General features: G+C 37.4%; 1 protein-coding gene across 1 annotated transcript; it reads left to right on the plus strand.

The window, feature by feature from the left end:
- Window positions 1-10,420: 10,420 nt before the first annotated feature.
- On the plus strand, window positions 10,421-12,004 carry LOC149147775 (low affinity inorganic phosphate transporter 1-like). The gene has a single exon (XM_089441945.1). The coding sequence runs from the start codon at window positions 10,421-10,423 to the stop codon at window positions 12,002-12,004; it is 1,584 nt and encodes a 527-aa protein (XP_089298071.1).
- Window positions 12,005-27,460: the final 15,456 nt, after the last annotated feature.

Below are 27,460 nucleotides of genomic sequence, written 5' to 3' on the forward strand. Positions count from 1 at the left end.
AATGAAATCTCCTGATCTGTATTCTCCCCTTTGATATTATCTGAGAATTTTGATGTATTTACTAGTTTGTTCTTCAACCATGGTCTTAAATTATTTGAAATATTTGAATACATCCCTCTGTCTTCTAATGAAATAAACCTAAGTGTACCTCTATCTGTCATCAACAAAAATAAGAAAGTACCATGCACCGTCGAGTGATCTTGTTTGCATTGGACCACAAACATTAGTATGAATTAGCATATTTATTTGCTTTTATTCATTGTGCACAGGGAATTCATTTCTATGTTATTTTTCTAAAACTCATGCCTCGTATTCCATATGTTCAGTTTTCAAAACAAGCAGTTCTTCAACCATTGATTTCTTTTGAAGTAGAACCAAGTCATTTTGTTTAAGATGTCCATAACTATGATGCCATAATTCTTCTATTAATATTGTTGTAGCTCCTAATGCTTTATGTCGTGCTTTGGTCACATTCAACTTATATAAGCCTTCAATCCTTCTACCTGTGGCAACAACCTCGTAGTGATTTTTGATATCTTTGACAACACATCCAGACTTAACAAACTCCACTTTGAAATCTTGGTTAGTGACAATAGAGACATATATTAAGTTCTTTTTAATTCTAGGAACATGCATTACATTATGAATCTCTTTAATTTATATGTTGGGTAGGTTTACACTTATTACTCCATACCCTTGTACTTTAAGTGAGTTGTTGTCTCCTAACTAAACATATAATCCATCAAGGTTTTCATAATACTTATAAAACCAAGCCCTGACACAAGACATATGTGTTGAGGCACAGGAAACAATATACCATGCATTGACATCATCAGGTAAAGAAACTTATGAAATGAGAAACTTAAGATAGTTAAATCCTTCACTGATTGAGGTATCATTCTTCATAAAATTTCTTCATAAAATTGCTATTATATTTTCTATTTTTTTGTTTAGACTCATTATATTGTTTTTTATAACAATATTTTACATGATCCCTAGGTTTCCCACAATAAAAACATACATCATACTTCTTAACATGAGACTCAAATTCGGATGGAGTTATACCTTTCTTCTTTGCTTAAAATTTGCCACCTTTGTTTTTGTCCCATGGCTTACCTCCATATGGTTGTTTCCCTTTTGCCACTAATGCCAAATCCAAACTGCTAGAGCCCAAAGTTATTCATATGGTACTAAACCTTTTAAATTGATTGTTACCAAATCCATACTAGAGACCTTTTCACCAATATCACCTGATTTATCACTTAACTATTTAAGGCCAAAAATAAAATTGCTTATACTTTCATGTTGCTCCAGATTGATAGACAACAACTTTTTAAAATAAAATCTAATTTGAATTTGTTATTTCATACAAAGTTTTGAGCATGTATTATGTCTCCTTAGATGTTTTGCAATCTTTAATGTGAGGAATGATATGTCCTTTAATAAACATGCTCAAACCTTCGCTTTCAACTCATATTTCTCACTCATGTTTCATGTTTCTCGTGTGGAAAATTTGTCCATATTTGACCGTATTTGTAAGTGGAAAATTTATTATAATTTAGGTTATAAATTAATATTGGGAAGGTCATCACTAGTTGTTATACATGAATGCAGGGGATTCAACATTGTTATTAAAAAAAAACATGTCATCTGGAATCATCTAATTTATTCTTACCCGATGCCTTTAGGTTTTGAACTATTAATCTATTTTTTTGTATCCAAGACTAGTTCTTACCATGCCACTTGGAATCATCCAATTTAATCCTTGGGATGCCTTTGGGTTTTGGTCTATTAACTTATTTATAATTATATTATTTATAAATATTGAACTAATATAAAATAAATACAATAATATAGGTTTTAAAGAATATATATGTGTAAGAGATGAGGGGTATTTTGGTTATATTTTTCTTGATTGGTATGTAATGGAAAATTTGTCCATATTTGACCATATATCCATTGCATGACTCATTTTTTAAACATAGATCATCACGCTCAATGTCACTCCTGAAACAATGAATCTACACTCGAGATCTAGTTATTCGTTGTGGTCTTGAGTTATTCATGGTATATTCAACCACAAAAACCAAAAGATCTAGCTCAACTTTTGGAACCATATTAATCTGCGCATACACTTCGTCTGTCTCCTGTTCAGCCTGCAATAATCAACAAAAAAAGGCCATAAGCTCGAAAGGCTAACATACTCAAATTTGTTATCACAACCCTCTAAGTAATTTTGTGGTTTTTATCACTAGAAATGCGTATAGGTCGTCTTTACTGGTGCCACAACATACCTTCAACTAACGACAAAGGATCCTGGGCATTAGATAGGGCATTTTCTGACGGGTGCTGCTAACTACATTTGAAATTACTAAATGAATTCCCCCTTCAATAACACTGGCACTAGCAATATATACGGGCAAATTATTTCAGAAAATCCTAAATCTTATCGGGGATCAGTATTACAGGTGATGATCTCATGCGTGGGTTGTGGAGCGCTAGCCAGATGGCACTGCAGATATGTTGGGTATTTTTCAATGGGAAAATACCAAAACCAGACAAACAAACACCACAGAGCCAATGCTCTGTTTCCACTGTTCCAGGATCCTTTTGCACAGGGAAACTTTTTAAAAAAAATCTCAGAACAGAGTATTACACAGCCATAAAAACATTTCTATTCATTAAAATATAAAGCCTGAAACAACATTCATCCTCTTTCACTCAGAGGGATTTACCAAAAATTACATTCAGATAAACTCTGTTACATATTCATCCTCTTTGCTGAGAGGGATTCACCAAAATTACTTTCACCCATCAAAACAAAATTATGTCTCCACCTGAGAATTCACTGTGCTGGGTTTACTGCAGTAAAACCCTTTTTTACTTTACTGGTGTAAAACTATTTTTACACATACTCAGTAAAAATTTCATTACATTCACCATTTAAAAAAAAAAAATCTGTGCATTCTTTTCTCCTGCATTTCAATGCATACCCAATACATAAAAAAATCTATGCACTGCTGTGCAATATCTTCCCCTGCTTCACGTGCTGGTCTTCATTCTGAGCTCTCCCTGCTCTTTCACTGCTGCACCTTACGCCTCTCCCATGTGCAACAATAACATTACATCTTCATATGCGCTCCACACTTTTTTATGCACTGCTTGTGCAAAAATACATAGTTCTTTTGCTGCACTCTATTCTTTTTACAATGGTCAACATATTACAACCCACGAGCATTTTCATTTTTGGCTCATTATATTTTATTCACCCTAAAACAAGAGCGTATATGAAAAGCATAAGACCAATGTGCATTTAATTTTCTTACATGCCGTATATAATAAAACTTAAATGCTTTACCCACTTTTTACGACCATGGTTTAAATTCATTTTAATTCTTTTGCAGGTAGGAGTGGCGGTCAACAGAGAAATCTTACACTCCACGTAAACCTTGATTTGATGTTGGTCGTATGCGGGTGTGCAGCTTCGAGCAATCAATGGCGGAGGATACGGGAGCAAATCCGACGGTGGAGCGCTTCGAGCAATCAATGGCGGAGGATACGGGAGCAAATTCGACGGTGGACAACAATATCAGAAACCCATTTTCTGCAGAGCTTTACCTTCCGAGATTCTTACGTTGGCTTACGTCAGGGGTGAACCACGTGTCAGCTCCAAATTTTCTCGGGTTCAAAATTACGGAAAGTCCCTTTGCCGGAATGTGACCCGAGAACTCTCCGGCGGGTTTGCTGACCGGTTTCTGGCAATGTTTCCAGCTGCATTGAAATTACGATTTCAACAAGATATTATTCCTTGAAAACAAGAAAAAATCCTAAGTCCACTATGCAAACAAGAGAAAAATTTGTAAATATTTTATATGACAGAAACTAATACCATAGCACCCCATATATGTTATTGCCCTAATTATTTGATGTATGCTAAACCTGTGAGAATAATGTAGAAAATGAGTTAGTTATGAACAGTTACACAAGATGCAGTTGTGAGTAGTTAGAGTTGGTTACCAAAATTGGTTGTTAGTTTCCTATATAAATGAATATGTAATCGAGCAGAAGATTAATAAAGTTTTGTGAAGTTTATATTTTAAGTTGGTATCAGAGCTTTCTTTAGTAAACGCCTCTCTTCTTTTCGTGGGCAGGGAGAGACCTCCTGCCATTAGAGTGTGCGTGAAGACTGCTGTTGCTGCGTGTGGTGCAGCGTGAGAGCCGTGAGGCGGAGTGTGTTGCTGCGTGTGGTGCAGCGTGAGAGACTGAGACCTGCGGGTGTTTCCAAGAAGACGGAGCAGTTAGTGGTGCGTTTGTGGACAGCAAATTGTGGACAGCATACGGTGCAGCAAATTCCACTCGAAGTTTTCAACGGCGTTGCAGCAAGAAGTGCCCTGAATCCGGTGCAGCAGGACGGGTATCGATTTTTTATTCTGAGCAAGAAAATCCGGAATGTGGACAAAACTTCTTACGTCTACAGTTGAGTTTGACCGGTGGTATGTATTACAATTGAATTTGATCGTTGGTGTGTGAGCAGACGGCAGCCCCTACCTGTAGACTTCTCACAAAGACTTGGACCAAACCTGCGGCCCTTTGCTGCATAATGTTCTTTGCCGAGAGCCACCGTTAGACGCCATCTATTTTTTTTTGAAATTCAAGTCATTGTATTCGATAAAGATTTGAAGGATTTTATTAAATTGCCGACTATCCCAAAGTTATGATTTAAGATTAAGTCGAGTATTGGTCATGTACTTGTGCTGTTTTGGTTTAGTTTGCTGCCGAATCTTGTAATTGATTGATAGCAGAGGTTGTTCTGTGTTTTTAAAAAAAAGGATAGCAGAGTACAGAGATGGCTAATCCCCTTGCAGATTCCTATTTAAATGAGTCTTCAAAACTTGATGGAGAAAACTATGTAAATTGGAAATTTAAGATCACCACAGTACTGGAGGCACACAATCTCTGGTCGATTGTAAAAGGTGACGAGACCAAGCCTCAACCTCCTACTAACCCTCAAGATTGGGAGAAGCGTGAAGTAAGAGCAAGGGTGCTGCTTCGTATGTCAGTGAAGGACAATATTATTCCTCACATTCGGGACTGTGACACTTCGAAGGCGACATGGGACACTCTTAAAAGTTTGTATGAGACTTCTAATGCTAATCGTATTTTATTTTTAAAAACAAAGCTGCTATCTATCAAAATGGATGCCAATGAAAGCATTAGTAACTTTGTTTCCCGAATTAAAGACTTTAGTGATAAGCTTGGTGATATTGGTGAAAAGGTTTCTAGTACAGACTTGGTAACTGTTACTTTAAAGGGGTTAGTCCCCGACTATAAAGTCTTTATTTCAGCTCTCTCAGCTAGACCGACACCTCCTACATTTGAAGAATTGGCTGGAATTCTTCTTCAAGAAGAAGAGCGCATGAAAACATTTGAACTGGAGTCAAATGGTTCTGATTTGGCTTTGACTGCCAGAGGCCAAAAACCATTCCGAGGGAGATCATGGGACAGAAACAGAGGCCATTTTCAAGCAAAGCAGAAAGGTAAGGCACCTCCTGATTCTTATGTTAAAAGGAATATTGTATGTCATTATTGTGGAAAACCTGGACATCTGGCAAAAGATTGCTATAGGAGAAAGAATAATGAATCAAATCAAAGACATAACAGGCATAATGGAAACTACATAAACAAAGACACCTCAGTGAATGATGGATTTAAAAATCTTAAGTTATTTCTTTCTGATGCTGCATTGTCTGCTGAAACTGATGATGAGAATACTTGGTTTATCGATTCTGGTGCATCGGCACACATGACTTGTAATAAAGAATGGTTTGATAAATATTTTGAGAAATCTGATGGTACACACATTTACTTAGGAGATGATAGGTCACTTAAAGTTCAAGGCTATGGCATAGTAAATGTGTACTTACCTAATGGACAAATGAGACAGATTGTAAAGCTATGTCAACTCCCTTAGAACAGAATGCAAAGTTGTACAAAGAAGATGGTTCGAAAGAGGCAGATGGAACATTATATCGTCAGTTAGTGGGAAGTTTGAACTATCTCACCACTACCAGGCCAGACATTGCATACTCAGTCAGTATCCTTAGTCAATTCATGGCTAAGCCTTCAGGAAATCACTGGATTGCTGCAAAGAAAGTTCTCCGATACTTAAAGGGAACAGTGAATCTTGGTATTATGTATACTGATGTATCTGATGTTGTACTGACAGGTTTTTCTGATTCAGATTGGGCAGGAAATCCAGATGACAGACGATCTACCTCTGGCTATGCATTCCATATTGGATCAGGGGTCGTATCTTGGAGCAGTAAGAAACAGCCAACTGTTTCTTTATCATCAACAGAATCAGAGTACAAAGCTTTAACCAATGCCACCTGTGAAGCTATTTGGTTGCGGAGAGTTCTTGCTGATCTTGAAGAAGCGCAAAGTGGTGCAACATGTATTAATTGTGATAATCAGAGTGCTATCAAATTAGCACATAATCCAGTTTACCATGCTAGAACAAAACATGTTGAGTTACAGTACCACTTTGTACGTGAAAAAATTGAGTCCAAAGAAATTGAGTTGATATTTTGTAACACCAAGGATAATGTGGCTGATATATTTACTAAGCCCCTTGGTAAAATCAAATTTGAAGTTTTTAGAGATCAGTTAGGTATTGTAGAAAATCCATTTCTCCATTAAGGGAGGATGTGAGAATAATGTAGAAAATGAGTTAGTTATGAACAGTTACACAAGATGCAGTTGTGAGTAGTTAGAGTTGGTTACCAAAATTGGTTGTTAGTTTCCTATATAAATGAATATGTAATCGAGCAGAAGATTAATAAAGTTTTGTGAAGTTTATATTTTAAGTAAACCACAGTAACCAAAAAACCTACCTCAACTTCTAGAACCGGAGTAATCTTCACATGCACTTCGTTAGTCTCAGGTTCAGCCTTTAATAATCACCAGAATAGGCCATAAGATCAAAAGGCTAGCATACTCAAAGCTTTTATCGCAACCCTCTTAAGTAATATTTTGGTTTTTATCAATATAAATGTGTAGAGGGTGTATTAATTATTGCCACCACATACTTTCAACCGAAGATTGATGACATGACAAAGGATCCTGGGTCGTAGATTGTACGAGAGAATTTGGTTACAGGTGCTACTACCCACATCTGAAATCACTAAATAAATCCCCTCCCTTCAACAATATTGGCACTAGCACTATATACGGTGGAAATGATTTTAAAAAAGTGTAAATTTTATTACCGATTTCCGTACAGGGATGACCTCAGGCGTTGAGTTCCAAAGCCCTATCCGGCGGCACTGCAAACGTCATCCCTTCCCAATAGCAAAAAATCCAAAGTCATCTGTGCAATGAGGAGAAAAGATTGTAATTTTTTTCATACCCTCAAAACTAATACCATATCACCCTTCATATATGCCACTACAAAGAAGTAACACATTAACTACTATTTCTTTCATATATATATAGTATCTCAATATAACTAATAATTACCAGTCCTTTGATATATAGAGATCATCCCAATATAACTAACAATTTTTTTGTGTGATTGTGAATAAAGTGAAATCGTGAACATACAGAGTTTAGAAATACCACAAGTGAATATCTTGATAACATTCGTTTTTTTTTTTTTTTTTCGATGTTAAATTATACTGCGAGAAAATTCACTGCATATAGAAAGACACAAAATTATATATGATTTTCTTGTGGTTTTTAAGTAAATTATTTTTTAGTAAGTGGAAAATTTATTATAACTTAGGTTTTAAATTAATACTGCGGAAGGTTATTACTATACATGAATGCAGGGGATTCAACATTGTTATTAAAAAAAAAACATGTCACCTGGAATCACCTAATTTATTCTTACCCGATGCTTTTAGGTTTTGAGCTATTAACCTATTTTTTTGTATCTAAGACTAGTTCTTACCATGCCACTTGGAATCCTCCAATTTAATCCTCCGGGATGCCTTTGGGTTTTGGTCTATTAACTTATTTATAATTATATTATTTATAAATATTGAAGTAATATAAAATAAATACAATAATATAGGTTTTAAAGAATATATGAAGGGTATTTTGGTTATATTTTTTTTATTGGTTTCACTCAAAAGTTTTCCCAAAGAAAAAAAAGAAATCAAAATTTAATAAAAATAATTTATTATTATTATTTTTTTAAAATAAAATATTAATAAATTAAAAAATAAAATATTAATAAATTAAAAATATATATTATGTATGTGAGAGATGATGAAAAATATCATATATATGAGTGAACAAGATTGTTATATTTATTTACATTATGTGTTTCTACAAAAAAAGAAGAAGAAAAAGGAATGATATTTGATCAAAATATTTATAAATAATTTGAGTGGGTATAATGATTAAGAATATGTGCTTCATTTAAGAGATAATAAAAAATTATGGTAACAATTAAGAACAGATTTTTCTTTTTTATTATTTTATAAACTAACCTAAATTCAATTGCAAACCTATGAAGCCTCGAGAGGGATCAAATATCTCAAGGTGTAAACCTTTTTTTTGAGCCCAAAGCTTTGAAGAAATGTTTGCACCTCCAAAGACTTGAGAAATCTCAAGGTGTAAACCTTTTTTTTGAACCCAAAGCTTTGAAGAAATGTTTGCACCTCCAAAGATTTGATTTCTCTTGGCACTTTGATAGATCCAAAGTTTCCATGTTAACTTCAGACCCATCAAGCCCACCTATGAAGCCCAGAGAGATATCAAATTTCTCAAGTGCAAACTTATTTTTTTTAGTCCAAAACTTGAGAAAAAATTTGTATCTCAAGAGATTTGTTTCTTCTTAACTCTTTGATAGATCAGGAGTTAAGATGGATCTAGACTAGTTTTATATATATAACAATATTTATAAGCATTCAGTTATAATTTTTTAATTTTAATTTTATCTTAAATAATTTGATTTTTTATTTGACTCAATCAAAATGTTTACATCATGGAAATCTCTTAAATAGAGTAATTTTGGACTTAGTGAAGTCTTATTTATTAATTTAATTTATAACATCACATCACAACAATCTCCTAGATAAATTTACTTTACATAACATGACATTAAAACAATTTCTTAAATAAAACACCTTTGGGTACAATAAAATCTTATTTATTAATTTAATTTATAAGATCACAACAATGTCTTAGATATAGCACCTCTTCCTGGGCCACAATGAAATGTTATTGATGAATCAAAGTTTTAAATTTAAATTGATTAATAAGGTGGCTTTTATGAAATTATATATATTTTTAAACCTCAAATTAGAACTTCAAAGTCAACTAACTCATAATGAAATTTTAACCAATAAATTATTATCATTATAATAATTGTAAACTTAAATTTCCATTTTTATGAAAATTTCAACGATAATTTATTATCATTATAATCATTCTAAAATTAACTTGTTATTAATTTTTTAAAACACATTAAATAAATTTGCAAAGAGCAATATGGACAACCATGTTTATTGACTTTTGAACAACATATTGAGCTGAGACAACCACATAGGGTCCTTCCATGTAAACGGTTGGAAATGGCATCGAGGAATATACTTCGCATATGCCGCAGGATGACGAACTTAAAGAGATGGGAAAAATTCAGAGGGGGATCCAACGACGAACGCAGGAAGTCGTGATGAAAATTCAGAGAGGGATCCAACGACGAACTTGGGAAGCCGCGAGGAAAATTCAGAGAGGAACATGACTCTTTATAATGTAAGGAATGTAAACATAATTGCGGGGAAACCTAGGGACCTAGAAAGGTACACGTTCATGCTCAACTCTCAGTTCCATCGAATGCTACCCAAACAATGTACGGATCTGAAGAATTTTTATTATCGTCAAAGAGAGTGCGTTATTTCACCTCCTTTTTATATGTTTCAGGTCGTCTTCTGCTCAATGGAAGAATGCCCGTAAATCATGCGTTCGACCTGTGAATTTGGTCCTGGCGTCCAATCTGCAGTAAAAATAAAGTGGAACACGAAGAACTAAGAGGTTTTCAGTTCGACTTTTCATCAAAATCTGCACTCGAACTTCAGTAGTTGAGGTGAAATTGACGAGACGATTTTAAGTTTTTAAATATAGGTCACGCTTTAGAAAAGGTTTTGGATATTGTAATTAACGGGCTTCAATTTTTGTATTTGCGGATTTCCCTCGTTGATTTTCTAAAATTGCCCCCACGAATATTGTCCGAAAGTACATTGTTTTTCGAATGTTAAGCTTCTTGAAAAATGTCTTCCTCGTGTCCACGCTTCCATGTTTAATTTAATTTGTTCTGTTTTCTGCTTATGCGTTTACAAAGACGTCGAGTTTTAAAAAATTGACCTTTCTGCTGTACAGTGGGCAAAAACTCTTCAGAGAAAAGCTAGGAAACATGCTGAGAAATCAATTGGGAGTATTAAGTGCCTTGGACCGGGCAAGGTTGCAATGGTACCACATTAAGGCAGTCGTTATTGCAGGGATGGGCATCTTCACGGATGCTTATGACTTGTTCTGCATCTCCACCATCACGAGTCTCCTCGGAAGGATTTATTATTTCGACCCTACTAGTAGTACTCCCGGTACCCTACCTAAACATATCGCGGTTGCTGTTATGGGAGTGGCCTTATGTGGAGCACTTTGCGGAGGGCTGTTCTTTGGTTGGATGGGCGACAAAATGGGACGAAAGAAAGTCTTTGGAATAACGCTTCTGCTCATGGTCTTTGCCTCCATAGGATCAGGTCTTTCTTTCGATCGAACACCCAAAGCCGTAATAACTACGCTCTGCTTTTTCAGATTCTGGCTCGGCTTCGGTGTCGGCGGAGATTATCCTTTATCCGCCACTATTATGTCGGAGTATGGCAACAAGAAAAACCGAGGGGCGTTCATCGCAGCAGTGTTTACCCTGCAAGGGTTCGGGATTCTAGCCGGCGGCGCGGTGGCCATTTTCGTCTCTGCAGTATTCAATAACAAATACCACCGCCCCGCATACAGTGACAATCGTGCAGGTTCGACGGCCCCTCAAGCCGATCATGTATGGCGGATCATTCTTATGTTCGGAGCCATTCCCGCTGCGTTGACATACTACTGGCGAATGAAAATGCCCGAAACGGCTCGCTACACGGCGCTCATAAGAAGAGACGCAAATCAAGCCGCCAACGACATGTCGAATGTTCTTAACATTGAAATCGAAGTAGACCAGAGGAAGGCCAAAGAGATTTCAAGTACCAGGCCGCGGTTCGGTTTATTTTCCAGAGAGTTCGTAACGCGACACGGCTTGCACCTACTGAGCACTGCAAGCACATGGTTACTCGTCGACATCGTGTTCTACAGCCAAAATCTTTACCAGAAGGACAACTTCACGAAAGTGGGATGGCTTCGGGACCCCATGTCAATGAACGCCATTGAAGAAGTCTATCGAATAGCAAGAGCACAGTTGATTGTTGCTGCGTGTTCAACAGTGCCGGGCTACCTCTTCACAATTGCCTTGGTTGATCACATGGGTAGAAAACGTATTCAGCTAATGGGATTCTTCTTCATGACACTCTTCACGATCGCGTTTGCTATTTCATACCACCATTCACAAAAAAACCTCACGGCCTTGAAGATCACACTTTATTCCTTCACCCTCTTCTTCTCAAACTTCGGTCCAAATGTTACCACATTCATTGTGCCGGCAGAAATCTTCCCAGCAAGGCTTCGTTGTACATGCCATGGCATATCCGGCGCAGCAGGCAAAGCAGGAGCCGTAATCGGAACAATTGTTTTTCTCTACGCAGATGACCTAACGGTTGTTAAGGCCACAGTTTCTCTGCTACTCTTAGCGGTAGCAAGCGCTGTAGGGTTCCTTTTAACATTCCTGATCCCTGAATCAATGGGCAAATCACTCGAAGAGATCTCCGGCGAGAATGATGAAGAGCAAGTAGTCGAGCTTGGACGCTCCCAATCATCTGCATCCAGAACTGCCCCAAGTGAATAGTAGGTAAATCTCAATGGACTGGAACAAATGTGAAATTATTTTCATAGTTATAGTCTTGTGCAACACTACTAAAAAATCAGATACTTCGATTTCTAACTTAAAAATATAACTAGATGCGCCTTTAGGCTTTGAGTGTCGACTTTTCCATTCCATTCTTTCTCGTGTGTAATATTTTACAGGTTGTCTGAGATTAAATTAAAATTGTGATTATTTCTTGGCCTTCAAGCCAACAGATGGTTGGTTGTGCAGAGTTATTAAGGTTATCCGACTGTTCGAGGTTTATTATTTGGAATTTCAGTCTTCCCCGTAATATTACTGTCGCCGTTCTTTAATTCCCAAGAAACTTTTGTAGTGATAACTAATCATGGTTAAGTAGCATAATAGGACCAGACAGGATAATATATCTTTTATATTGGGTTGGATTAGAGAGATAATAAATTATTATTATAAATATAATTTTTTTTTTCTTGGCAACATTGCAGAATTCATACCGTAATAGTGAAATATTTCCCTGAAAGGGTATTTGGGTTATTATTATTATTAAAGCATTCTGATTGACCAGAGCTTCAGAGTTATAAACCATTCTTATTACTTTTGTGGCAAAGCATGTTTGAGCTTAATTATAATAGGAATAATCATAACACATTAAATTGCACTTCTTTGCAATGTTTATTTCCCATGGTAGAAATTAAAAACTATTAAAATTATTTAAGACTACTTTATAAACTATAGGTGTATAATAATATGGTGTAATTGTTTTCTTGGTTAATTATTTGTCTTGAATCATTTTTTTAAACAACAATAATCTTTTCTGCCTTAAAGTATATACATGTGGCCAGATCCCATGAACCAAAAGAATTTAGGTGAAAGTCCGGAAAACATGAGGACGTCAGTTTATATCCAAGTCTTCACTTGGAAGGACTATAAAATTTATTTGTAGAGAGAGGTGGTTAATTTCAAATCCTAAAAACCAAGGCGTAGGGTAAGACATAGCAATAGCATAAAGCAATGGGACAATGCTTGCCCTAAGAATTGATGTCTTTTGCATATGCTCAAACATAGAGAATTGAGTCAATTGAGAAAACTTGTCAACCAAAATATGACGTAGAGGGGCTTAGAAGGTGACATGATAAATTATACTAGTTAAATAAATATTACTAACCATTAATCATTACATACCAATTAAAACACTTGGGCACGGAGTGAATTGTAAAAAAATTAAAATTTTAAATATGCACACATTTATTCACTCACATACACATTCACATTCACATGGCACAATAAATCTCCATATAACAACTTTCTCTTTTGATTATTAAATCAAATCATCTTTACAACCATAGATCTTCTTATCTCACCTAAATCATTTAAATACTCTTCCCAAAATCCTTATTACAAGCATAGAGTTACAATTGGAGATTGTGAATCTTAATTTGAGGAGCAGGACGACGCTTTCCTATTATTTCTCTCTTTGCACAACTAGCCTTGTGTATCTTTATATAGTTGTGGCCTATTGATATTGTCCAATTTAACTCACGCTTGCTTGATAGACTCAACTCTAACTGCTTTGACGAGATCCATCCACTTCAAGCTCGCTTGGTCCACGCTCACTTGATTCTTTCAACTATAACAGTTCGATTCTCTTTTTGCAAAATAGGTAAATTCCAAAATAACTACTTAGTCCTCTCCTTGTCACTTCCTTCTTTTCCACTATTGTCTTCCATCTAATTTAACCATAAGAGAGTAGCTTCTTTTGAGCTCTTGGTTTCTTCTTTTTTGGCTACGATTTTCTGACCAAAATTTACCATTTTAAGAATGAAGGACCTAATAACACATACCCTCCTAATCCAACCACAACAATCTTCTGCTTAATCTTGTTCCTATGTGTGTGCTATGGATCCTTCTTTGCTCCATGTTTCTCGTACTGCATAAGAATAGTTTTATATCAATATGTTCGTTGACTCAGAGTTTTGCATGTTAAAATAAATATGAACTGATATAATCCCTAAATCTAGAACAAACTTATACCCATAGCCAACAAAGGCATACCCACTTTGAAAGATATGTCAGATATGCCATTTTGTTCTATTTAGATCTTTGTCTACCAACTACCGCATTGGGAATTGCTCAGGCATTTCCTACACATAAAAAGAAAAACACAGGTAAAATAAACATTATTTTCTAAAAACCTCATAGAAAACTATAGAGTAGGGCTTAAGTAAGAGAAATAAACCAGAGATGGAAGACACTCAAAAGCATGCCTCATGAGAATAGAGAAGCCCCAGTGAGTACTTTGTTAGAAATAATCACAACCCTGTTCATATTTCGGTGAAGTACAAGTGATTTATGATGATGATTGTTCCCTAGTCAGCGAACGACAAGAGTAGTTGCTAGTCTATGGATTCACTATTAAATCTATGGTTCAACAAGTGTATAAATTACAATGCTTAGTAATGAAATAAACAAGCTCTCTGTGTGAGCCTTCACTTTTGATATGGTACCAGAGCTAAGAGTTTAAGCTTAGTGTTTCGATGAGTGTGAGGAATTGGCGTATTTGTGTTGGAGCGTCGAGCTTGTATTCAACCAGCGTGTGGTGCTGATCATAGCAAGGAGGCGTATTTAACTTGTTTGTAGGAGAAGAGTTGGGAGATATGCTCCATTTCAGGTCCAACATTTTGGAGGATCCGGGGAGTAAGACTGATGTGTACGCTTACAAAGCCTGAAGTTGTTTGTTGCAACAGTGTGCAGGCTTGCAGGGCCTAGAATTGTTTGTTGTGTGTCATTGTTGTGAGGCATCAATAGGTTATGATTGTTTCCATTGCATTAGTGGTCGTTATAGTGCTTGGTGCGTTATTTAATTTTTCTAAAGTGGAGTTAATGTGCGTTGTTTTAATTGTTTTGATCTGAAAATTTTTGAATTCAAAGCTTGATGTGTGCTAGGGAAAGTGTAGTGCACTCATCTTCCTCTCTTGCTATAGGTGAATATATGTATCGATGGCGATTTGGGAAAGGGAGGAGTGAACATGGAAATGATCTGGTGGTGAAGTCACTCCCTGCATCATCAGTTGTTGACACGTTTGTTTCCGACGTTAATGGATGGATGACCATTAGAAAACTTTGATGCTTGTTTTCTTGTTGAATTTACAGAGGAGCCCTAGGCATTGGAAGGGTCATAGGAGTTACTGTTTATAAATATCGATTCATCAAGCCATGTCTGACGAAGTGAAAGGAGAATTATCCTACATGCAATATAGTTCCTTTGTGGCTGTTGTAAATCCTGGAATGTGAGGGTTGCGCAGATCATGACACTTATGTGGGATGTTGTGCTGTAGATCATAGAGTGGAACTGAGAAGTTGCTAATGGTGTGACCTCATGTTCATGTTGTTCATGTCAAGGAACCTAGGTTTATTAGGTGGCTTCTCCCTATCGTAGAGGCTCGGCCTTGATAGAGAGCCCTGAAAAAATCTCAGTTCTCGACAAAAACATGAATAAATTTCTCCATGGCTTTCGCATGAATATATCTATATTCCATATTTTTGCGGGGTGTTCAATGCTAGAATTGGTAACGCTATTTGGATTCGAGCCAAACAAGTATTTCTATTGCAAATTTGGTGGTTTAAAAGTGGCTCAGAAAATATCGAGGGTTATCAAATTGTATCAGTCATTGTAGTTCTACCACCCAGAATTATGCACTTCTCGGATGTGAAATTGTAGTTTTTTGGTGGTTTAAAAGTGGCTCAGAAAATATCGAGGGTTATCAAATTGTATCAGTCATTGTAGTTCTACCACCCAGAATTATGCACTTCTCGGATGTGAAATTGTAGTTTTCTCACAGATATCTAGAGGGAGTTGAGGTGATTAGGAGAGAGTGGTGAGGTCTAACAGTACAAGAGAGTCTATACTATTGTTCAAATTTGTGAGGAGCATGAAAGAGAAGTGATGGGTAAATAAAGGAGACTCAAACACATGCTGAAAGAACTAAAACATAACAGGAGGAAGAATTAAAGGGTAGAAACGGTATATTTTTTAGTTCAATATGAAGTGTTTCCAGTTGAAACGGAAGGATCTGATGCTAGTCAGAATGTAGATCTGGATTAATGCAGCGAGAAATTGATGACATAGATGAAATTATGAAAATGTTAATGCTAGATATTCACTCTTTATTGTTGGAATTTTCTGATAAATCCCATAACAAACAGACAAAAAATCGCACTCTGTTTTTACACAGAAAAACAGAAAAATTCGCTTGCTGGAAACTGTGTTTCAGCAACACAGTTTTTTTTTAGTTGCTGAAACAGGTGTTTCAGCAACGGTGTTTCAGCAACAGGAAATTTTGTCAGTTGCTGAAACAGGTGTTTCAGCAACGTAATTTTGACGTCAGGTAATTTTTTGAGTTACGAGCTGTTTCAGCAACGCTGATCGTCGTGTTTCAGCAACGATGACAGTATAACAGCAACAGGAAAAATTTAACTTGTATTTATCAAAATAAACTAACTGTTACAGATTTGTCTTCCTCATACAGAGGGAATTTCAAAAACTTCTATTGCTGAACATCTACTTCAGAAATTCACTAAGGAACGATTCTGTTCCACACAGATGAACATAAAAAAAACAAATTACATTCAAATTTCTGCACTGCTGTGCATTTCACTCTTCTGAAATTATTCTTCTTCCTCTTCTTCACGCTGCTGCATGCTTTCCTCTGCTCTGTGTGATTCTTCAGCTGCTGCTGCTGCTTCTTCTAACGCTGCTGCTCTCTCTTACTTTTCAGTCCCTGCACTGCTGTGCAAAAGGGCTTCTTTCATGTGAGCTCATGCTGCTGCACATTCTTTCTTCAAAACACAGAAATTACATTCCAGCGCTGCTGCGCTATATTGCTAAACTCTTAACACTGCTGTGTGCTGCGTTTCCATATTCACTAACAGAAAACTATACTCACGCTGCTGCGTGCTCTCCTCTGCTCTCTATCTTTCTCTCTAACCTTAAAAACAGAACTGCTGTGCGGTATTTATATGCTGAAAAATATCTGATTAAAACAATAAACTATTACAAAATATCTTCTAATGTTTATCTCAGAATTTATTGCAGCAAGGCGGTGATGCCTTTATCAAAATCAAGTCGGCTGTCTGCAGGGGAAATCAGCTGAAAATTTAATGCATATTTATGTGCAAAAATATCAAAGGCGACTTGGCTGCACCGAACACCTTTAACATTTACTGCAAATCAGATTCCTGTGCAGCTGTTCATTGTTGCAGTTGGAATTAAATTCCAACACTCCCCCTTAATTTCAACTGCTGGGCATTCAATTGTACCCAAACACTTCCTCTCATAGAGGAATTCACCAACTGCTTCTGATGCAGTTCCACAACCAATTAAAATTGTCTTCCTCTTAATAGAGGGGTTTACCTGAGACTATGCTGAAAAGCATCTTCCTCTCAACAGAGGGATTCACCAAGGAACGCTTCAGTTCCACAACCAATTTCTGTTATCTCAGAAAATTACAGTTTCAGCCACACAGGCTGTTGCTGAAACACGTGTTTCAGCATCTGGCAGACAGTTGCTGAAACACGCCTGTAGAATGCATTGTTGCTCCAAAACACAGCGAGAGAATCTTCCTCTTAACAGAGGGATTTCAACATGCCTACTTCAGAGGCACTTCAATCTGTCCAAATTGACACTACTGTGTCTACCTGATATTTTACACTGCTGTGTGTGAAAATATCTTCATTCGCATTGTTCTTCACAATGGCACTCAGGTTGCAATATGCTCTATACTGCTATTCATTACAGACTCTGTCTTCTCCTGAAAAACATTACACTGCTGTGTGTAAAACTTTCAATACATTTATGCTGCTGCATATACAGCTGTCTTAGCACTGCTATCTCAGCAACTCTCTATCAGCACTCTGTTTCAGCAACTTTGTCTCAGCATTGCTGTCTCAGCAACACTGTCTCATTATGCTGTCTCAGCAACTGCTGTTTCAGCACTCTCTCTATCACTGCACTGTTGTGCATAAAATAACTTCTCAAATTGCTCTTGCGCTGCTGCGCATTCCTTTCACATTTAACAACAAAAATACGCACTGTGTGCTCCCCTTCATTGATTACACTCGCACTGCTGCTGTGCCACTACCTTTCATTTCTTCAACAAAAATTTTCATGCTGCTGCATTTTCTTATTTGCATTGCTGTGTAAAAACACATTTCTTCATTCTCTCTTAGTTCTGGTTTCATTTTCTTCGCACTACTGTGCTTCTCCTTCTTGCCATCACGCTGTTTTGCGCTGCATTCTCCACACAACAAAAAAAAAAAAAAAAATTAACATGGGGTGCTGCCTTTTCTTTTTACACCCTTGCTTCACACAATCTTCAGCTTCATTTTTTTTACACAATGCACTACTGTGCAATTCCTTTGGCTTTCTGCTGCCACACACATTCTCATTCATTCAGTGTGCATTAAAAATCTGCTGTTTTATGTTCTGTCTTCCCACTGCTGTGAGGATCTTCTTGCTTTGAATACTTTTCTTCTTGCGCTGCTTCTCTCTACATTTCAACGCTGCCATCTTTTCTTCTTTATGCATTTCTGTGCATATTGCATAAACACAAAGCAAAAACATTGCTGATTTCATCACTGCTGCATATTACCTTTTAGAGGGATTAACAAAAGTTTCATTTGCAACTACTGCGCTGCAATACATCCTCCATCAACAAATGACTGTTAATACAGTTCAGCAAACAAAAATTTACAAGCTCCCCTTTAGTGTATGCTTTATCTTCTTTCAGCAGAATCTTCTCAAAAGAAACTTAGATCAGCTAGAGAGCTCAAGGGACTTTCGGACTGTGTTTTCTTCCTCCTCCATACTTGTGTAACTTTCTTCTTTTGCATGGGTTTAGCTTGTGTAAAGGCCCATGTCAAGTTACAGTCACGTGCCATATGCCCAATGTTATGACACTTGAAACATTCAACATTGTTCATGAATAAAAATTCATGATTTCTTCTTGCAAAATTATTTCTTGGAGATTTTCGAGGACCACAACATCTATCTCCATAAAATGCTCTACAGTCTTTTGCCATATGACCAAAGTTTGAACAAGCATAACAATAACCAAGAAATGAACTTTGGTACCTGGGAGATGGAGGTTTCGTTGATGTACTTCTGAAGCCTTGCTGCCTTGAGATCCTTTGTTGATGACCATTGCATCTTGCCTCTTTGACATCAGCTACATTTCTTCTTGTAGCTGGTTTTATGCTTGGAGTAGGATTTCTTCTATTGCAGCCTTCATTTTTCTCCTTGCCTTTGCTGGAACTAGGAGCATCATACCTTCTTTCTGACTTCTTCACATCTCCTTTGCTTAAAGCATCCTCATCCTTCTTTGAAGGTTCACCTACATACCCAAGTCCTGATTTATCATATGGAGATCTGTGATAACTGAGCATATCATCCAAGGCTTGAGAGCTCTTCATGATCTTGTTCATCCCTTCAACCTTCTTCCTGAGGAGGACAATCTCTTCTTCTAACTTTTCACATTCATTATTTTTCTTTGCTAGTTGTCCCTCAGTTTCTTCCTTGCTACGAGTAGCTTCAGCTGCTACTATTTTAAGGGAGATAATATCAGACTCTATTTTGGAGATTTCTGCTTGACTGCTCTCCATTTTCTTTTCAGCTCCTTTTGCCTGCTTCTTGGCTTCTTGTAGTTCGGACTTAAGGGAGGAGACCTCTGCCTTGTACTGTCCAATCTCTTCTACAAGTTTGTTCACTCTTATGTGCCTTTGTTCAAGTTGACTTGACAAGGCGTCTTCCTGCTTTTTTGCTCTGTTCAACTGATTTGTCATAGACATGACTTCTTCATGATGCTTCCTCTTGCTTTCATCAAGTTCCTTCTTAATCTTGGCAAGCTCTTCATCCCTTTCTTTTACTTGAAGCTTGATGAGGTCAAGCTTTTCATTTTCAGCTCCTATGATGGGTTCTTCTTGACTCATTGTCATGGTCAGTGCTCCCTTTGCATGAAGGTCATGCAGTCTCTCCCATATATCCTTTGCTGATGTATATTTTCCAAGATTCTTCTTCACTGAATCGGGGAGACCATCCAAGATAGTCTTTGCTGCTTGTGCATCATACTCCATGGATTCTTTATCCATATTGCTGTCATCAATCACTGACTCCCAGACTTCAATCCCTTCAAACATTAGGAAAGCCCTCATCTTTACTTCCCATACATCAAAGTTTCCATCAAACTTTGGAACTTCAAATAGACTGTAGTCTAATGGATTGCCTTCTAGTTTAGTAGAAAGGGGGGACACATTTTTAACAGGTCTGGAGGCTTTCTTCTTTGACCTTGCCATTCTTATTCTAGGCTTTAAAATCTCTGACTGTGTTTTTAAAATCACTGACTGTTTCTTCAATAACAACACAGAAAATATTCTTGAAAAATACCTTAGATTCTTTCTTGGCTGAGTCTTCACACTGCTGGAGAAGTTGCTGCTGCAAGAAATCTTCCTTCAGCTTCTTTAACACTTCAAAGAGCCTGGACTAGCTCTGATACCATGTTGGAATTTTCTGATAAATCCCATAACAAACAGACAAAAAATCGCACTCTGTTTTTACACAGAAAAACAGAAAAATTCGCTTGCTGGAAACTGTGTTTCAGCAACACAGTTTTTTTTTAGTTGCTGAAACAGGTGTTTCAGCAACGGTGTTTCAGCAACAGGAAATTTTGTCAGTTGCTGAAACAGGTGTTTCAGCAACGTAATTTTGACGTCAGGTAATTTTTTGAGTTACGAGCTGTTTCAGCAACGCTGATCGTCGTGTTTCAGCAACGATGACAGTATAACAGCAACAGGAAAAATTTAACTTGTATTTATCAAAATAAACTAACTGTTACAGATTTGTCTTCCTCATACAGAGGGAATTTCAAAAACTTCTATTGCTGAACATCTACTTCAGAAATTCACTAAGGAACGATTCTGTTCCACACAGATGAACATAAAAAAAACAAATTACATTCAAATTTCTGCACTGCTGTGCATTTCACTCTTCTGAAATTATTCTTCTTCCTCTTCTTCACGCTGCTGCATGCTTTCCTCTGCTCTGTGTGATTCTTCAGCTGCTGCTGCTGCTTCTTCTAACGCTGCTGCTCTCTCTTACTTTTCAGTCCCTGCACTGCTGTGCAAAAGGGCTTCTTTCATGTGAGCTCATGCTGCTGCACATTCTTTCTTCAAAACACAGAAATTACATTCCAGCGCTGCTGCGCTATATTGCTAAACTCTTAACACTGCTGTGTGCTGCGTTTCCATATTCACTAACAGAAAACTATACTCACGCTGCTGCGTGCTCTCCTCTGCTCTCTATCTTTCTCTCTAACCTTAAAAACAGAACTGCTGTGCGGTATTTATATGCTGAAAAATATCTGATTAAAACAATAAACTATTACAAAATATCTTCTAATGTTTATCTCAGAATTTATTGCAGCAAGGCGGTGATGCCTTTATCAAAATCAAGTCGGCTGTCTGCAGGGGAAATCAGCTGAAAATTTAATGCATATTTATGTGCAAAAATATCAAAGGCGACTTGGCTGCACCGAACACCTTTAACATTTACTGCAAATCAGATTCCTGTGCAGCTGTTCATTGTTGCAGTTGGAATTAAATTCCAACATTTATCAAGTATAAATTATGAAATATGAGCAATTGAAATAAAAACAATACTATGGAAGGTAGATTTATTGAATCATGTTGAAGATGGTTTTGTTAATTCGAACCATGATATGAGTAGATATGCATCAACATTACATATTATAACATTTTCATTAGAGGAAAACATCTTATTCAATATACTACATGAATATTGTGAGGTTCAAAATGGAAAAGTATTATTGGGCATTTTAGAAATGAAGTACAATTGAATGAGGCTCAAGATGATAAAAGTATTTTTCTTGAAAATGATGATTTTTCTTTCATTCTCATAATTGATGATGAAAGTGAAGATTGAAACATTGAGGATGCCATGATGGATGATGAATGTGTGCTTGTAATTGACATTGAAACATGTGATGATGAAAAAACAACCATTGCTGTAGGATCTGAATATTTTTATTAAGAAATTCTCTCTGATGCAGAGATGTATGAAGTCAAATTTGATAAGAATTGTGTATCTCATGAATTGTGGTTCAATTTGATGCATGAAAAACATCTTATTTATGAGTTTTTATTTGGTGAGAAGAGATTCCTACCTCCATACACAAATAAAATGCAAGAGAGTTTAAGTGTTCCACCTTTGGCATAGAAAACTTAAAAAAAAAGATCCAACACTATATTCTGGCAAGAAAGATGAAGATGAAATGACACCAATAAATGAACAAGCAAGGACCCTTTAGCAAGAAGGAAAAAATGAAAGCTCTTTTATCAAGTTTTTTTATGTAATTTGTAAGCCTAGGTGAGACTCAGACGAACATGCAAGTTATCTTTTGAGTCGTGATTAATGGGAGGTGTTAGAAATAATCACAACACTGTCCATATTTTGACGAAGTACAAGTGATTTATGATGATGACTTTTCCCTAGTCGACAGATGGGAGGAGTAGTTTCTAGTCGGTAGTTTCACTATTGAATTCATCGTTAAACCAATGCATAAATTACAACATTTGATAATGAAATAAATAAGCTCTTTGTGTGAGTCTTCATTTATGATATACTCGTCTCTAAGGCAGTAAGAGTCTTGCAAAATGAATGCATATTCCTTTTTGGCTTTGGCGGAGGCGAAGGACCTGCATCACCGTATGGCTCATTCTGATTCCATTTAAACATATATCATCAAGCTCAATGTCACTCATGATGCAATGAATCTACACACGATATCTAGTTATTTAATATGTTCAACCAAAGAAACCAAAAATCTTTCCTAAGCTTTTGGAACCAAATTAATATGCTCATACACTTTGTCTAATTCTTGTTCAACCTATAACAATCACCAAAAAATGCCATTTTCAAAAGGCTGACATATTAAAAATTTTTATCACAACCCTCTAATTAATTTTCTATTTTTTATCATTATAAATGTGTATCGTCCGTATTTACTAGTGGCACACCATACCTCGAAATAAAGATTGATGACACTATAAACGATTCTAGGCATTAGATAATACAAGGGCATTTGCCAATGGGTGCTATGTTGGGTTGTGTTATATTCTTTCCACAACTAACCTATGTAGTGAACCAGGGGGTTAGAGGGGGGGCGGAGCTCCCCCTTCATTGCGTCGATTGAGCAGCAGGGGGTTTGAGTGGGGTGGGTAGCCCCCCTCTATGGGTCTGGGGCAGCACCCCCAGAAATTTTTTTTTGGACCCTATATTAGGTTGGGTGAACCTATCTATGGTTTTCGGTCCATGGTTTTGGACGCGATGGTTTTCGGTCCATGGTATTGGATGCTTTGGCATGTATAAATATGTATTGTAACATTGAGAGGAACATAATGAAAAATCAAGCTTGTAGTCCCGATTTTGGGATCCAAGGGAAAATCTATATGTATATGTGTTTTATGTGTTATGCTCTCGCATTGTCTATTTTCTGCGTTTTAGAATTCATATGCAGGTAATTTCTGTATGGGGTTAAAACCTACATTTGGTATCATAGCTGTTTTTGGCTTCAAGGGGACGCCTTTGTTGCTGAGGGGTTTCGCTCGGGCCTATGGTAGACCCTGTTCAGTGGGAGATCTGCGAGATCGATTCTGGTGGTGAAAGAAGATGGCGAGCAGTGGAAAGATAGAGATCGAGAAGTTTAATGGTCAGAGTTTTGAGTTGTGGAAACTCAAGATGGAGGATCTATTGGTGGATAAAGATGAGTGGATCACGATAGATCCAGGTACTAAACCAACAGGAGTGACTAATGTAGAATGGAAAAAGTTGGATTGGAAGGCAAAGAGCACAATACGATTGCAGGTCTCAGATTCAGTATTACTGAATGTATCAGGGGAAGCTACGTCGAAAGCTTTGTGGGACAAGTTAGGGATTTTGTACCAATCTAAGTCTCTGGTGAATAAACTATTCTTGCAGAAGAAGTTGTATAGCCTGAGGATGAAAGATGGAGACTCGGTGACAGAGCATCTGAATGCGTTTAATACTGTGGTAAGTCAGTTAGCATCTATTGATATTAAAATTTCAGATGAAGATAAGTGCATCAATTTGTTGTGTTCTCTACCAGATTCGTGGGATAGTCTGGTTATTGCAATAGGTAGCAATGCAACTGCCTTGCAGTTTGATGAAATAGTCTCATCCTTGCTGACATAGGAGATGAGACGGAAAAATATGTAGAGCTAGAATGGTGATGCCTTGTCTGGACAAGGATGGTCCCAGAACAGAAACAAAAATAAGTAATCGAGTGGGAGATCTAAATCTAGAGGGAGATCTAAATCTCCAGGAAAACATATAAAGGTGGTGTGCTGGAAATGCGGAAAGAAAGGGAACTACAAAAGGGACTGTAAATCTAAAGCCCCTGACAAAGGAAAGGGATCTGATGATGGTTCTTCTGCAGAGGAAAAAACAACCTCAGATGAAGGTGGGGATGTGTACTTGGCTTCTTCAAGTACACATGTAGATCATGAGGCATGGTTGATTGACTCAGGTGCATCCTTTCACTTCACTCCCCATAGAGAGTGGTTTTGTGAATATGATAAATAAGATGGTGGTGATGTCTTCTTAGGGGATGATACGAAGGCTAGAATCGTTGGTCACGGAAAAGTAAAGTTGAAGTTGCAAGGTGGAAGGGTTAGAATACTTTCAAGTGTTCTACATATTCCTGCATTAGCCAGAAATATTATTTCTGTAAGCAAGTTGGATGATGCAGGTGTAAAAGCAGTGTTCGAGAAGGATACCTACAAGATGGTTCAAGGAGCACTAGTATTGATGCGGGGAGTTAAAACTGGAACTCTGTACAAGTTGCAAGGTAGCACTGTTGTTGATGGGTGCAATAGTTCTGTGGTTGCCTGAAAGTGGAGCAGAAAATCTAGTGGTCTTTGGAGAGAAGACCATGCTGTGGCATCAAAGGCTTGGACATATTGGAGAGAAGGGCCTTTGAATACTTCATGGTAAAGATATGGTAGAAGGTATGAGTAATATCTCTCTAGATTTTGATTTCTGTGAAAATTGTGTATATGGGAAGTAGAATCGAGTGAGTTTCCCCTCTAGTGGTAAGAGGGCAAAACAGATATTAGAGCTTGTGCATAGTGATGTGTTTGGACCTATGAAGGTTCCATCATTGGGTAAGTCTATGTACTATGTATCATTTATAGATGACTTCTGAAGGAATACATGGATATATTTCCTTAAGAAGAAATCTAAAGTCTTTGACAGGTTTAAAGAATTTAAGGCTCTGGTGGAAAACCAGATATAGAAGAAGGTTTTGGGGCTCATCATCACCCCCCTACTGAAAGTGTTGCTCATCCTCTGAGCAACCAATTTATCTCCTCATCTTTGATGGCCCTGGTGGCCTCCCTGTCGTGCCAAGCTTTTGAAGTGATGCCCTCATCTCTATCATGAAACCATGCTTTTCTCTGTGCTTCTTCCCACTGCCTGCTCATGCAATCATATGAAAGGAGATGAAACTAGTGGAGGATGGAAGAAAATAGTGGTTGCATGCCTCCTCAACAGACTTCAAGCTTCAAATCCCTATTCATAATTGATTTTGGCCTGCCCAAAGGCTCTACAAGATGTTTCTGGTAAGAATACAGAACTTCCTGTAGAAAGTCCTGTAGCTTCCTGTAGAAGGTTGAACCATGACTAGATTGTGTCCGAACCCTGAAAAAAATGAGTGTTCATGGAGGGGATGGATGTGAGGATGCCTGGGAACTTGGTAGGGACCCTTCTGCTTGTGTTGGGAGGCCCCCTTTCGGCATTGTGTTCCTGCAACATCTTCAGAATTAACTCCCACAACAGCACATTGACATTGGTGTCTCCTGTAATGTTACCCAAAAACCTCTAAAACAACATAAAAGGAGCAAGCACCATTCCCCTAAACCAAAACTTAAACGGCCCCTCTGAAAAATGGTAGTTGCATGCAGAGCCTCAGTCAATCTTCACTGATGAGTATATTGTCCGCACAAACCAAAGGCATGCATAGAAACCTATTGTACTGGTTAGAACAAAAAAAAATGAGTATGACATGATGGGCATGTAGCCAAAATATAAAATTCCAGAAAGAAGCTTTGTCATCTCCAGCTTGGTGAAGAAATAGAATGTGGCATAGAGAAACAAGTAAAATGCTGAGGAGCCTGCAGTCAAATAAGATCTCCACCACCAGTTGTAATCTTCACTGCACAATTCGAAGTAGCACATGACAATGGTGATCTCTGCACATGTAACAATGAGGATCACAGAGACACTGAACAGGAACCCAAATATATAGTAGAACTGGTGCAGCCATATTGAAGTTAATATGAAGAACAGTTCAATGAATACAGCTCCAAAAGGCAACATGCCTCCGATTGGCGTTGAGAAAATGGGCTGCATATACCAAGCTTGCTCTGGAATCTGCCTGGGGATTTTATTGGTCTTCACTGGATCTTCAATTGCAGGTTTCTTGTAGCAAAAGTAACTACCCACAAAGACCAATGGGACATAAATTTCAAACCATAAAAGGACCAAGGAAAACATAGTCCCGAAAGGAACTGCACTAGATGATTTTTTTCCCCATAGCAGTGCGTTGAGAATAAAGAAAATGCAAAAGGCAATGCCTGGAAACAAGAATGTTGTCTTCAGCGTGTTCCTCCTCCATTCTGCGCTTGAACATCTTATATAGATGTGACGATGCATACCCTGCAAACAAACCCATAAACACCCATAATATCAGCATAACTTTCATTAAACCTCCACAGTTCGAAGGAGAAAGGAAACCAAGGACTGCAAATATCATTGTCACTGGTGTCATGGAAAAAAACTGAACTCCATTTCCCACATAGACACAAAGTAAGCTTGCATTGGTTGGGGCCCTGACCACATCTCCATGGACCGACTTCCATCCTGTTTCCTCTTGAGCCTCATCATGTGTTTCTAATTGGTTGTGTTTTGAGATATCCCGGTACAAATGTTTGCATCATGATCATTGCAACCATTCTGGAGAGAAATAAAACAATCATCAATGAGTTGATGATAGAGAACCAATGGATTTGATCATCTGCCATAAGAAGGTAAGTATCCCAACGTGATGTTAGGGTCCCACCCTAACCCCCTTATTTATGTCATGGGATCACGTCATAGTCAAGAGTCAATAAAGCCCATATTAATATTTGTAAGTGGTTAACCCGCAATTAATGACGGGACCACATTTAGATGCAGATGGGCGGTAGTATTAGATAGATGGTAAATGGGCGGTAGTATTAGATAGATGGTATTAATAAAACCCACGATATTGGCTCGTGGTATTGCATGTATGAGTCTTATATAAAGGATAGAGACTCCCTGCGAGGAGCATT

This window comes from Pinus tabuliformis, chromosome 9 (assembly GCF_031772625.1).
Source record: "Pinus tabuliformis cultivar Carrire ecotype Pingquan chromosome 9, CPIR1, whole genome shotgun sequence".
Classification (NCBI taxonomy): Eukaryota; Viridiplantae; Streptophyta; class Pinopsida; order Pinales; family Pinaceae; genus Pinus; species Pinus tabuliformis.